Genomic DNA, 12,856 nt, shown 5'->3' on the forward strand with positions numbered 1-12,856 from the left:
CATAAACAGAAATTACCTCAAAATGGACCAGAGGCCTAAATATAAGTATTGAAACTATAAAATCCTAGAAGAAAATATGCATGTAGATAATAACTTTGGATTCGGCAATGTTTTCTTGGAGATGGCATCAGAGACACAGGCAAAAAGAAAAAAAGATAAACTGAACTTCACCAAAATTTAAAAATTTGTGCAACAAATCAACACCAAGAAAGTAAAAAAACTATTGCCAAGGACATGAAGAAATTGGAACCTTTGTGGATTACTGTTGTGAATGTGAAATAATGCAGCTCTTGTGGAAGATGGTATTATGTTTTTTTAAAATATTAAAGATAGAATCATCATAAGACCCCACAATTCCACCTTCTGGGTATATAGCCCAAATAACTGAAGGCAGAGACATGCACTAATATCTGTACACCTATGTTTACAGCAGTACTATTCATAATAGCCTGAAAATGAGAACTACTCATATGCCTATCAATTGATAAAGTATAAACAAAATGTGATAAAGTCATCAACAGAATATTATTGAGCCATAAAAAGAAATGAAGTGCTGTTACATGGTAGAATATGGATGAAGCTTGAAATTATTATGCTAAGTGAAATAAGTCAGTCTCAAAAGGTCACATATTATATGATTCCACTTATATGAGACACGGATAATATGCAAATGCATAGAGAGAGAAAGTAGATCAGTGGTTGTCAGGGCTGTGGTGAGCAGGGAACAGGAAAGACTGCTAAAGAGAATGGGTTTTCTTTGGGATGATGATACTGTCCTGTAATCAGTGGTAACAGTTGTACAACTTTGTGAATATACTTAAAACTAGTGAATTACAAGTTCACCACCTTTACAAGGGTGAATTTTATGATGTGTCAATTTATATCTCAATAAATCTTTTTTTTTTTTTTTTTTTAATCCTGCTCAAATTGGTACAACCACTCTGGAAAGCAGTGTGGAGATTCCTCAAAAGGTTGGGAACGAACCCATCATATGACCCAGCTATCCTACTCCTTGGTATTTATACAAAAGAACTAAAATCAGCATACTTTACAGATACAACCACCTCAATATTTATAGCAGCACAATTCACAATAGCCAAATTATGGAAACAGCCCAGGTGTCCCTCAATAGAGGACTGGATAAAGAAAATGCAGTTTCTGTACACAATGGAGTTCTACTCAGCCATAAAGAAGAATGAAATTATGACATTTGCTGGTAAATGAATGGTACTGTAGAACATCATGTTGAGTGAAATATGCCTAACTCATGAAGTCAAGGGCTGAATGTCCTCTCTCATATGTGGAATCCAGAGGGAAAGAAGAATTTAAAAAAGGGGGGATCTCAGAGTCTCATTAAAATAGAAGGGAGAACAGTGGAATACAGAAAGAGAACTTCGAGAGAGAGAGGAGGGATAGAAATTGGAGGAAGAGCAGAATGGAATTAGTCAAACTATGTTATGTGCACGTATGAATTTATCATAATGAATTTCATTTTTATGTATCACTATAATGCACCAACTAAAAACAAAAATTTTTTAAAAATCCTGCTCAGTCTCTCACTCGCTGTGTGGTCCTGAGGATATTATGAATTGCTCTGAGCCTCAGTTTCCTTATCAGTAAGAGAGAATATTTATCTCCCAGAGTGGTTATGAAGACTCTGTGAAGTGGTACATTCGAAAATGCTCTGTACGCTGTTAAATGCAATAGAAAGGAAGTAAATGTTTGCTTTTTTTTTTTTTTTTTTTATCCTGTGGTGGTGCCGGGGATGAGCCCAGGGCCTCTACCACTTAGCCCCATTCCCAGCCCAGTATTCGCATTTTTAAAAGCTATGTTGCCGAACAGAAAGTTCTTGTTTTCCATTAAGGGAATCCGGTGATGGAGAAAGCGTTTGGGCTCTAGGTGAGGATCTTCCTCTGAAATGGCATGACAGATTGTTTCAGATCTTTGGTTGCTTAAAGTGTTGACATTTCGTTTCCCACCCCACCTCCATCCCATGTTGCTTAAACTGTTTCAGTTCTGGTCACCGGAGGAGCTTCCTTCATGATTCACACCATGAGTGTAATGGATGACTCAAATGAAGGTTGTGAGTAAATGCCAGAACTTTCTTGATAAAAGGTGGCTGGGGAAGAGGACAGGTACACCTGGTTTCTGGTGAATGTGGGACCAGGAGCCCCACAAAGACCATGCAGAGGCCAGGGGAAGGGCTGCAGGCTATTTTTTTTTTTTTTTATTATAAAAGCAGCTAAGATTGGCACTGTGGCCCACGAGTGTAACCTCAGTGACTCAGAAGGCTGAGGCAGGAGGGTTCCAAGTTCGAACTTGGCCTATGCAACTTAGGAAGACCCTGTTTCAAAGTAAAAAAAAAAAAAAAAAAAAAAAAAAAAGGATCAGGAATGAGGTTCAGAGGTAGAGCACCCCTGAGTTCAATCCTCAGTGGGAGTTTGGGGAGCAGCTAATGAATGGCTGAGTCTTCATGCCTTGGCTTGCTGCAAGCCAGCTTCCCTTGGCACCCTGCAAAAAGACCTACCCTAGGCTTGGTAGGAAGCCAAGGACAGAAGTCTAGAGAATAGGTGACATCCTGCCCCAGCACTGGTTCACACAGTCTCATCTGTAATTGGAAGATTCATATGTATGTGAACCCCAAATCCCAATTTGCTAATCCCAGTGTGCATCTTAAGATCCTTTAGTGGACAGAGCCTCTTTATGAAGGATCGCCATGGCTACTATCAGATCTTGGACTGCATCATCACAGCAGATGATTGTACACAGAATGCTGGCTCACAACTGGAGCTCAGAAAAAGAAGCACACTTTTTAAAGTAAGTTTAGAATCAGTACATTGAAATTATTCACCATGAACAGTGGGAATGTGGACATAATGAATAGACCATGACTGAGGTAAGGGACAGTTTAGACACTGGCTTCTCTTGAGTGTCCTAGGAAAAGTGACCTTGCTGGGCCCTGTGATATGGGGCCAGGGGATTACAGAGATGAAAGAAGATGATGAAATAGGGTGGCAAAATACTTAGGAAAACAGCTTCTTTGACAAGGAGCTAACAAAAGGCAGTAGCTCTTACTTTGTGAACATTTTTTAAAAAAGATATGAAGACCTCAGAGGCCAGACAAAGCAGGCAAAAGCTGCACACCATTGCTCTCATCACTTGGCCTTTCAGGAGTTAAACAGACATATTAACCAAGGCAGTGTCCTGGAGGGGAAAGATCATGGGCTCTGAGTTAAGAACTACCTGGTTTATGAGCTAGAGATGTGGCTTTGGTGGTAAAGCATAACCTAGCATGTGTGAGGCCCTGGGCTCTAACCCCAGCATCACACACACACACACACACACCACAGCTGTGTAGCCAATTGCCCCTACAGGGTTCCATGTCCTGCTGGAAAGACAGGCTGACCTTCTGCGTAAGGATGTGCTAATGAGCCACAGGGAAAGCATGAGGCCCAGACCAGAGTGTGGGGAGAGGAGTGAGCTACCCTCTCTGCCCACTGGGTAGGTATAGACCTGGGCTGCTTCACAGGTGATGCAGACCAATGGAGTGGCTGGAGCTGGGCGAGAAGGGAAGGGGCTGCACTTGGGAGACATGAGTGAACCCACTGGAGGTGATCAAGCGCAGGTTGACCCATGCCTGCAAAGGTTAAATTAAAGGACTGCAGCCTCAGGTGTGTGGCTTGACTCCATTACTGCTCAGGCTCCTTCCCATCTCAGATTCTCTGAGTCTGTGGACACGTGATGGTGAGGAAGGATTTAACCTGATGGTTCTTGGTCTGTGGTCAGCACAGACTTGGAGGAAGGGGATGAGGGCCTTAACGCAGACATATAGCTTGCCCTCCACGACCGCAATCAATGAATGAAAGGGTGGACTCCAGGTTCCCATCCTTCAGCCAAGGCATCCTAGAGGCAGCAGGGTTCCAAAGGCACACAGTGGAATGAGAAGTAAGGACAGGACTTGGGGTCAAGGTGAAGATCAGGGCATGGGGTCAGCTTCCCTGAGAAGTCTGGGGTTCGTGAGAATTGCACCAGGCCAGTTCAGGAGATTTCACAGGGCCAAGATGGAAGGGCTCTCTGAGTACTAGTGAGGAGAAGGGAGAACCTTCCGTAGAAAGGACCTGCACCTCCCACGCAGGGAAGACTGGGTCCATACTGTCTCCATGCATATCTCTGTGAAAAGATCAAAATATGGATAGCTTAAGGAAGCAGCTTGAGTTGCTCAAGGAAAATGGAAAAGCAAATGAGACAGAGAAAGCAACTGTGTCTGACAACTGTATGGTTTCCGATGAGCAGAGCCGGAGCCTAGAGTAGCTGAGGGATTATGCGTCTCATCGGCATACCCTGGGTCCTCAGAGACTGTGGAGTGAAATGGAGAATGTCTGCATTCTGATAAAGGGCGAATGCTTTTCAAAGGTAATGCAGCATGACGCTGACTGCAGCCTCGCCGGCTGCGTCAATACCTGACAAGGTGATACAATAAACATTTAGTCTGTCCACCTTCATTCATTCGGCATGAGATGGTGCTCAGTGACAGGTTAGTCCTGCATCCTCAAAGGGTGGGTTAATAAACCTGCTGCATACAAGCCGAAAGGTAAAATGGCCCCTTTCATGTCTTAATGTACAAATAGTTTGGCCCACAACAAGAGGGAAGGAAGGAGAACAAGGAATTGGAAAAGCAGTTAACGTTATAAACAAATTTTCAGGTCGTGTTCTGCTTTCCAGGAGGGGACAAATCCTAAGAAGTTGGCTAATCCAGGGGCTGATGGCAAGGACGTGAGGGTGGGGCTAGCGTCTATTTGACATGTCAGCTGCTAGCCTGGAGATGTGATAACCAGGGGGCACTTTCTAAACACCTTCTTTACCGAAGCCCTCCGTTTACAAGGTGGAGGAAGCAGTTCCCTGGAAGACTGGTGTGTGGGGGACAGTGTTTCTGTGGATGGGCAGAAAGGAAGTAAACCCGAGGCCTCCTCAGAACAGTCAGAAAATTCACCGGGCCCAATAAAGGAACTGAGAACAAGCTTACTAAATTGGGCACTGGGAACAAAATAGTGAGATTCATAGTACGAAAGGAAGCAGAGCTGATTTCCTTAAACCATCTTGAACAGTAGGAGAAAGAACTCACTAGACCAGCATACTAACTCAAAAGGGCCAGGGCAGTCAGTGTCAGGCAGGGAAGTGGGCCTCCTCCCCTGCTCACCCAGAGACATGCACCAATCAGGGCACACACAGGGAATGGAATCAGGATGGACTCAGATTTTCCAAGGCCACCAACAAGGAAAGAGGATATTTAGGTTCTAGCTAAAAATTGGTGGACTACATACAGCTTTGATTCTGATTTGAACAGGCCAATTAAGTATCTTAAACAAACAAATGACTTTGTCTCAGTCCATAACTTAATTTTAAAAAGAAAATTTTTTTTCAGGATTCTCGGGGAAAGAAACTTTAAAGAGAACATTTTAGCTATAGTGTGCTTTTTTTTTTTTTTTTTTTTTTTTTAGGTTACTGTGACTTTTTTATTGCGGTAAAAATATAAATAACATAAAATTTGCCATTTTAGCCATTTTTAAGTGTGCCACTCAGCAGCATTAGTTACATTTACAATATTGTGCAAACATCATTCTCTATTTTGAAAACCTTTTATCATTTCTAGTAGAAATTCTGTACCCATTAAACAATAAGTTCCCATTCTCTCTTCTGCCAGGTGCTGGTCACCTCTAATCTACTTTCTGTGTCTGTGAATTTGCCTATTCTAGATATTTCAGATTAGTGGAATCATACAACACGTGACCTTGTGCTGGGGTAATGTTCTCAAGGTCATTCCTTTTTGCAGCTACAGACCCCACATTGTCTATCAATTCACCTGCTGATGGCCACTTGGGCTGCTTTTGCCTCTTATGACTCTATGATAACCTTTTACAGGCACAGGATGAAGAAAGTAGAACTGTCCACTAGGGAGAAAGCAGGCCGGGGAGCCTTTGGGGAGACCAAAGGCAGAAAGTGGCTGAGTGCAGAGTGGGGCAGGTCGCAGGAGACCACTGCACTGAGGAAGGAGAAGTGAAGGGTCACCCTGCAATGCAGCCAGCCACTTGCCAGGCTTCTCAAACAAATATGCTGAGTGACCCTAGCGGCCCTGCGCATCCCTAGGCTTCCACCTCCATACCCGTCAGGGGGAAGATTCCCAAGGTCCCTTCCACTTCTGACCATCAGTCCACCAAGGCCTTGACCATGAGGTGGCTATGCAGTTAACCAATTAATGAAGGACTCTGTTTGGAGGGTGGAGAGAGAACAGGAACTTTGGAGCTGACAAACATGCAATTTCCCCAGGAGAAATTGGGGCATGGCACTCACTGCCGAGTGTGCAATGCGAAGGCAGCACCCGACCCCAGCAGCCACGAGAGCTTAGCTCATGGTTAGTGTCAGGGTGAGTGAGGGTTGTGTCGGGGTGGAACAGGAGGCCTGGCGGGCGCTGGAGAGGGTGCGTCTCTGCTGTTGGAGAGTTTCTTTACTCCTTGGTAAAGAAACAAGGGAAAGGCTGGGTGGGCTAGGTAATCAGGAAGCTGAATGATTCCAAGAACAGACCAGAATGGCCTGTGGTCAAGTCCCACTGAGAGACAGAGGGAACACAACATGCCCAAGGGAAATAATTACGGAAGAAGGGAGCCAGGTTCCAGGTCCTGAGCTCATGTTGCTCACTGAGCTAGCGATGTGGCCTGTCTGGAACTCAGCCCTTCTAGGGTCATGCACTTCATCTGGACCCCAATCCCTCATCTCTGAGATCCTCCCCAGGGCAAACCACAGCACCCAGGAACTGAAGGCGGTGTCACAGGTAGTGTCCAGGGTATATCCAGGAAGGTCTCTTCCAGCGAGTGCTTAATGACCACTGCTCTGTGCCAGGCTTGTGAGGTGCCCTCCCAGCACCCTTCTGATCCCGAGAAGTGGCCACGACAGCATCTTCTTGTTGCAAAGATTCCTGAGGGCTGAGCCTGCCAATAAGAATGAGGCTCACCTCCAGCCTAGCTCGCTGCCAATGCCAGTCATGGTGGTGGCCCAGCACCATACCGTCCCCCCCATGCCAAGCACATTACTTGGTCATACTTGGGAGGATCGAGAAGAAGGTGCTGGCCCAGGTGTCAGCTGGACTCACCTTCACGCAGGAGTAGATCACAGACACAAATACCACCAAGGTCAGCAGCAGGAAACAGGTCAGGTAGAAACTCAGCATGAACACGGAGCTGGGGAAGAAAGGGGTGAGGGGGAAGCCACGTCCAGGTGCTGGGCCTGAGCCTCCCTGGGGCCTGCCTGGCACACAGGCCACAGGTCCCCAGGGCCCATCCTCACAGCTCCGGGGCCTGAGGCTCTGAAAGCCGAGAGAGAACCTGAAGTTGCTTCATTTCCCCAAAGCCCCCTGCTCTTCCCTCCCGCTCCCTGTGGGGGCTCACACAGCCTGAAGGCCCCTTGGCACACTGGACCATGATGATCTGGCTCCTGTCCTTCTGTCCCATCCACTGTCCCCTTCCTGGGGGTTGGGGGGACAGCAACCCACAGAGAGCTGGATGGAAAGCCAGGTGCCACCTGATAAATACTGTGTCCAATTTTTTAGCTGTTCATGGGAGTGCTCCACTTAGCTTGGAAGAACCACTTTAAAAATCACCTGGTCATTCTCTCCACATCGCCACTGGTGGCTTGATAAATAACCACAAGGACAGAAAATGGATTTGACAAATGGCCTTTGTTTATATAAATGCATGTGTCAGCAGGCCCAGCCAGCCACTCCGAGAAATAGGGCTGATACATACATTCAGAATGACAGTCCCTAAGCCCTGTCCCCTTCCTACTGACCAATGCCAGGCGCCCCCCATAAGTCCTGCTCAGTTTCTGCTGCCACCCCCACCATTCCCAGCCAGCTCAACAAGAAGAGTGCACAGGTGTCCCTGCCCCTCCTCTCCCAGGCAGATCACAGGCCACCACTGGTGGAAATCCTCAGACAAACGAGCTGCAAGGCACTTTCCTTCCATTGTCTCCTGGGGCAGAGGCTAGCCAGGGGCATCACTACTGTGCCACCAAGAGCCCATCAAGGAAGGAGAGTGGCCTGGGAATGCCAGATGTTGCTGGTGAGTTATAGGCCAGTGAGGCCCGGGGAAGGAGACAGCCCTGGAGGACACAGGCAGCACCTTTGTTCAGGATTCCACAGAAGCAGCACTTAGTGGACTTCAACGAATGGAACGAGGAAGAAGATAAATCTTTAAAGTGGCTTTTCAGGTTTTCCCTAGAGAGGGGATGGTTAGAGACAACCTCTGTCAATGCCTTAGGCACTTGGAGCTATGGCCAGAGGAGGGAACGAACCCACGGCAGACAGAGCAGGAGCTGGGATGGCCCAGGCCACACTGCAGAGAAAGAAAAGTGGCAAAGAGACGGGATTATGCACTCGGTAAGGGACTGCCAGCTGCAATGGGATGGAAGGCCTCGCTTGCTTGTTGATACTTGTGGCTCCACTTCAATACTGAAAGATGGAGTTCTATTGCAATATGGACCCACAGTCGCACCAGCCCTGCACAGCCTCGGCGCCCGTGGAGTGGGTTTAGCTACACAACCAGGTAGAGCCCACACCAGCGTCTGGTCATTACCTGTGGTGTCCTGATAGAGTCACAGTAGATACAAATGTATGGGGTATCTTTTCAACAATAAATGTCATCAAAATAAAAGGTGTTAAGTAAGAAAGGCATGTCGATGTCATGTGCCTCCTGACACTGCACTGAAAGGATACATGGCCACCCCCATGGGAGTCTTATCAAAGCACACAGCCCCGGTCTGATCAGGAGAACATCGGATACACCCACACTGCAACATTCTACAAATTAACTGTCCAGGGCTCATCAACAGTGCCACGGTCATGAAAGACAAGCAAAGGAACTATCAGATTGGAAGGGACAAAGGAGATATGATGACTAAATGCAGGGTGGGATCCTGACCTGGCTCCTGGAACAGGAAAAGGGCCTTGGGGGAAACAGACAAGATGAGAAGGTGGTCTGTGGGTTAGTGAACTGTATCATTCCTGCATGTGTTTCTTGGTTTTGATCACTGAGCTGTGGCTCTGGAAGTTGTCAACCGTAGGGGAAACTGGATAAGAGAGACACAGAGGCTCTGCACTACTTCTGCAACTTCTCAGAAGTCCACCATTATTTCAAAATGAAATAGAGTGTGTTGGGTGTGGGGACTCTTTAGATGAAGTGAGTCTTACAATATACAGCCACTTGCAACCAGTGGATCTCAGGTAGATCCCAGATAGGAATAAATTACGAGCAGAGACACTTTGGGGGACTATTTTGGAAACTGGAACATGGACTGGGAGCAGGGTTAGTAGAGAATTGATGTTAATTTTCAGGAAGAAAATGTCCTTTAAGTGGAGGTCAATCGAGGATTTTAGGGACAAAATATTGTTAAATTTACTTTTAAAAAATCAGGAAAAGCCAGGCACAGTGGTGCAACCTGTAATCCCAGTGGCTCAGGAGACTGAGGCAAGAGGATTGAAAATTTAAGGACAGCCTCAGCAAATTAGTGAGACTCTAAACAACTTATGAGACCCTGTCTCAAAATAAAAAAATAGAAAAGGGCCGGGGATGTAGCTCAGTGGTATAGCACCCCTGGGTTCAATGCCCAGTACATTCCCCACCAAAATCAGGAAAACTAATCAAAACAAATATTGCAAAATATTGACACAGCTAGGGGATGAGTGTTGATTATATTACGTTTCTGTATGTTTGAATGATTTTACATACGTAAGATGTAAAAACATGTATATATACATATATATCCACATACATATGTACATATACACATGCACATACATGTAGATTTCTCTCCTAGCATGACTCCATATGAAAGACAATCTACTAAACTTCATTTCTGAAAGCCCACTACTTCAAAGTGATTCCTGCAGAAACCATAGACTCTCATAGTGATACCAAGAGTCCTCAGAAAAGTTCAGGAGTGCCTCTTTGTGACAAACCTTCAGAACCTGAATTATTCCAGTCTTTGAAATACCTACAGTAGTAAGAAAACTTTGTCTTTTGACGATGTATTGGTTTTTTTTTTTCAATATCCAAAGGTCACACAGGAGCCAGCCTTGCAGATACTTTGGGTGGTTCAACTGGGTAGCAGAGGTGTGTACTAAATGGCATGGGACCATAGGTAGTGGATGGGGTCTCTACTGCAGCTGAACAGTGCCCAGTGAGAAGTCTCCCACCCTGCACGAGCATTTCACCCTGGCTTCCTGGTCTACCAAGAACACGTGGAGAAACCTCTCCCTGCCCGACTGGTTCAGCCCAGGCTCCCTACTCTGTTCTTCTAAATGACCAGCTCTCCCATTCCGCAGCCATAGGAGAGAGCCCAGGAGGGATGGGGATACTTACTGGGGCACAATGGCGATCTGGACGAAGCAGATGAAGAGGAAGACGAGCGAGGCACAGGCCACATAGGCACCAAATCGATCATCCACCTGCTTGGAATACTGAGAGAAGATGCACAGAGTGAGGGGCGGAGGACCTCCCACCCCAGACAGGTCGACCCCAGAGAGCCTAGGGAGACTGAGACCCAGAGCTAGACTTAGATCATAAGAAACCCGTGCAAAGCCCTTCAAGAGGGTGCCCGGAGGAGGGCAGTTGAGAGGGACTTGGAATTGGGTCAAACAAACCTTATGCAGGCCGGGCCACTGTCAGTAGTTCATCATGATCACAACTGTCAATTCCTGGGCACCACCTGCATCACCATCGGTCATGCTCACAACAGCCTCAGAAGTAGGCATAGAACTGTTGCTACTCCTACTTCTGAGATGAGTGTCTTGGGCCTCAAGAGCTTCCTTGACTTGCCCAAGGTCACTCCGAGGTCCAGACTCCTAGCCCCAGCTCCTCCCATGACACCACCCAGCTGCACACATGGAGGTCAGTGTTGCATGGTCAACCAGAGCAGGCGATGCAATAGTCAGGTTCGCTTACTTCCCTTTCCAGAAAAGAGTTTTTCTCTGATAATCAGGTTTCCTCCTTCAATGCTAAGAGGAGTTCACCCACGTCCTTGTGAAGTGAAAACTGGGGAGAGCCTGCAATGTGGTGCAGAGAGATCTGCCTGGCCTGGGGTCAGGCTGTGGCTCTGGTCCGACTTCACTGGGAGGCTCAGTGCTTTCTCATTCAGAGCCCAGGAGATGGGACAGAGGGATCTTGACTGCCCCTTCCAACTTTCAGGCCTGTAGGCTCCAGTGTGCCCCAAGCTGGGTGGCCAAATGATAACAGCAATAATAATACCAACAGCAACCAAAGTATATTGAACATCCTCTAGGTGGTAGTTATTATTTTATGTGTTTTACACCAAGAGAACTCACTTAATCCTGAAGTAGGTATGTTAAATATCTATTTCTAGATGAGGAAACAGAGATTCAATAAGGTTAATTGATCCCTTCTAACCAAGGAAGTCTCTTTAGAACTCCCTGGGCAGCACAGTATCACATATGAGGAAACTGAGGCACCAAGAAGCTGCTCCTTCCATGGTGCTGGGGGCAGGAGGAAGTGTCCTACTGCCTCCCTTATCCCGGCTCTGTGCCTTGCCCAGGTGCCATACCTTCTTCTCTAAATCAGGTTCCCTGAAGGTCAAGAGGAACTTCCGGACATGCTCAGATCGCAGCCTGTCGATGCTCCTGGCGTCAATGGCCCGGCCCAGAAACTCATCCACTTCATCCTCAGGGTTTGCACTTTCCTGGGCATTCCTGGGGAGCAGGAGGCACAGACCCAGATGGGATGACCATCAGGAGCACCCTCAGAGGGCTAGTTCTGCATATCTCCTTGGAATGATCAGAGAGACCAGGCAGTGGCCATGGTCAGCCTTGACCAGGTCAGGGACACAAGGACTAAAGCCAGGTGAGCCCCTACTCTTAACAAATGCACATGCAGGGAGAGCCCCGGAGGCTCAGGCCTGCTGCTGGAGGGACTCACTGGCAAGATGACATGGTGTGTGATAATATTGTGAATTATTACAGAATATTTTGTTGTTTTCTCTATAGGCAGCTGTCTCTGCTCTTTATCCAGCCATCTCCTCATCCTGAAATGAAGGCGGAGATGGGAAGGTGGGACTCCCACCATAGGGACTGTGGTCCACTTGGTCCCTTTAACTAGACTCGGGACCCTCTTGTGAAGCAGGCTTCATGGTCCTTGCTGAATTTAAAAACCCTATTTCTAGGGTGAAACCTAGTCCTCGAGTGGGATTTCTGACAGTCTTGAGAACTGGGAATTGAAGGAGTGCACGGAGGGCATTCTCTCAGGACACTGGGTGTGGTTGAACCCTGCTAAGCATGTGCACACATGTGTGCTTGTGTGTACATACACATGTATACGCACTTGTGTGTGTGCACAGTGAAAATGAAACAGGCTGCACTGAGGCCCAGGCCTCTGCCAGGTGGGCTGGTCCCCTGGGCTGCCCTGGCCTATGTGGGGCCGCCGCTGACCATCTGTTTGTTATGGTGGGCTCCTTTCACTCTCAGCTAAGACCGTCTGTGGGACCATGTTCCATGAAGGTGGGGAGCCAAGTGGGAAGGCAGATTCAGAATTATTTCCCAGATGGTAGTGTCAGGAATAAAGAAAGGCTTATTACTCACTTGTCCTTTGGGTCTTCAAAGCCCTAAAAGAGGATAGAGAGAGGGAAAGAGAGAGAGGGAGGGAGGGAAAGAAGAAGAGGGGCAGAGAGAGAGAGAGAGAGAGAGAGAGAAAGAGAGAGAGAGAGAGAAAGTGTGAGAACAGAGAGTACACAGGCTGCAAGGAGGTGGCCAGTCCCTGCTCACTGTGGTCTCTCAAAGTACTGGACACAGAAGTCTGCA

The 12,856-nt window shown here is 47.1% G+C and overlaps 1 protein-coding gene across 2 annotated transcripts in view; it reads right to left on the bottom strand.

Moving 5' to 3' along the window:
- The window catches only part of ADCY5 (adenylate cyclase 5), a 149,637-nt gene that overhangs the window by 22,519 nt on the left and 114,262 nt on the right, over positions 1-12,856 (bottom strand). For both annotated transcript variants that reach the window (XM_079155269.1, XM_079155270.1), the window contains exons 9-12: positions 12,638-12,660; positions 11,608-11,752; positions 10,410-10,507; positions 7,145-7,232 (exon numbers count right to left, since the gene is read on the bottom strand). In XM_079155269.1, the coding sequence (XP_079011395.1) occupies positions 7,145-7,232; positions 10,410-10,507; positions 11,608-11,752; positions 12,638-12,660 (354 nt within the window). The remainder of the gene's footprint in view (positions 1-7,144; positions 7,233-10,409; positions 10,508-11,607; positions 11,753-12,637; positions 12,661-12,856) is intronic.

Source organism: Sciurus vulgaris (assembly GCF_902686455.1).
Source record: "Sciurus vulgaris genome assembly, chromosome: 10".
In the NCBI taxonomy this organism is placed as follows: Eukaryota; Metazoa; Chordata; class Mammalia; order Rodentia; family Sciuridae; genus Sciurus; species Sciurus vulgaris.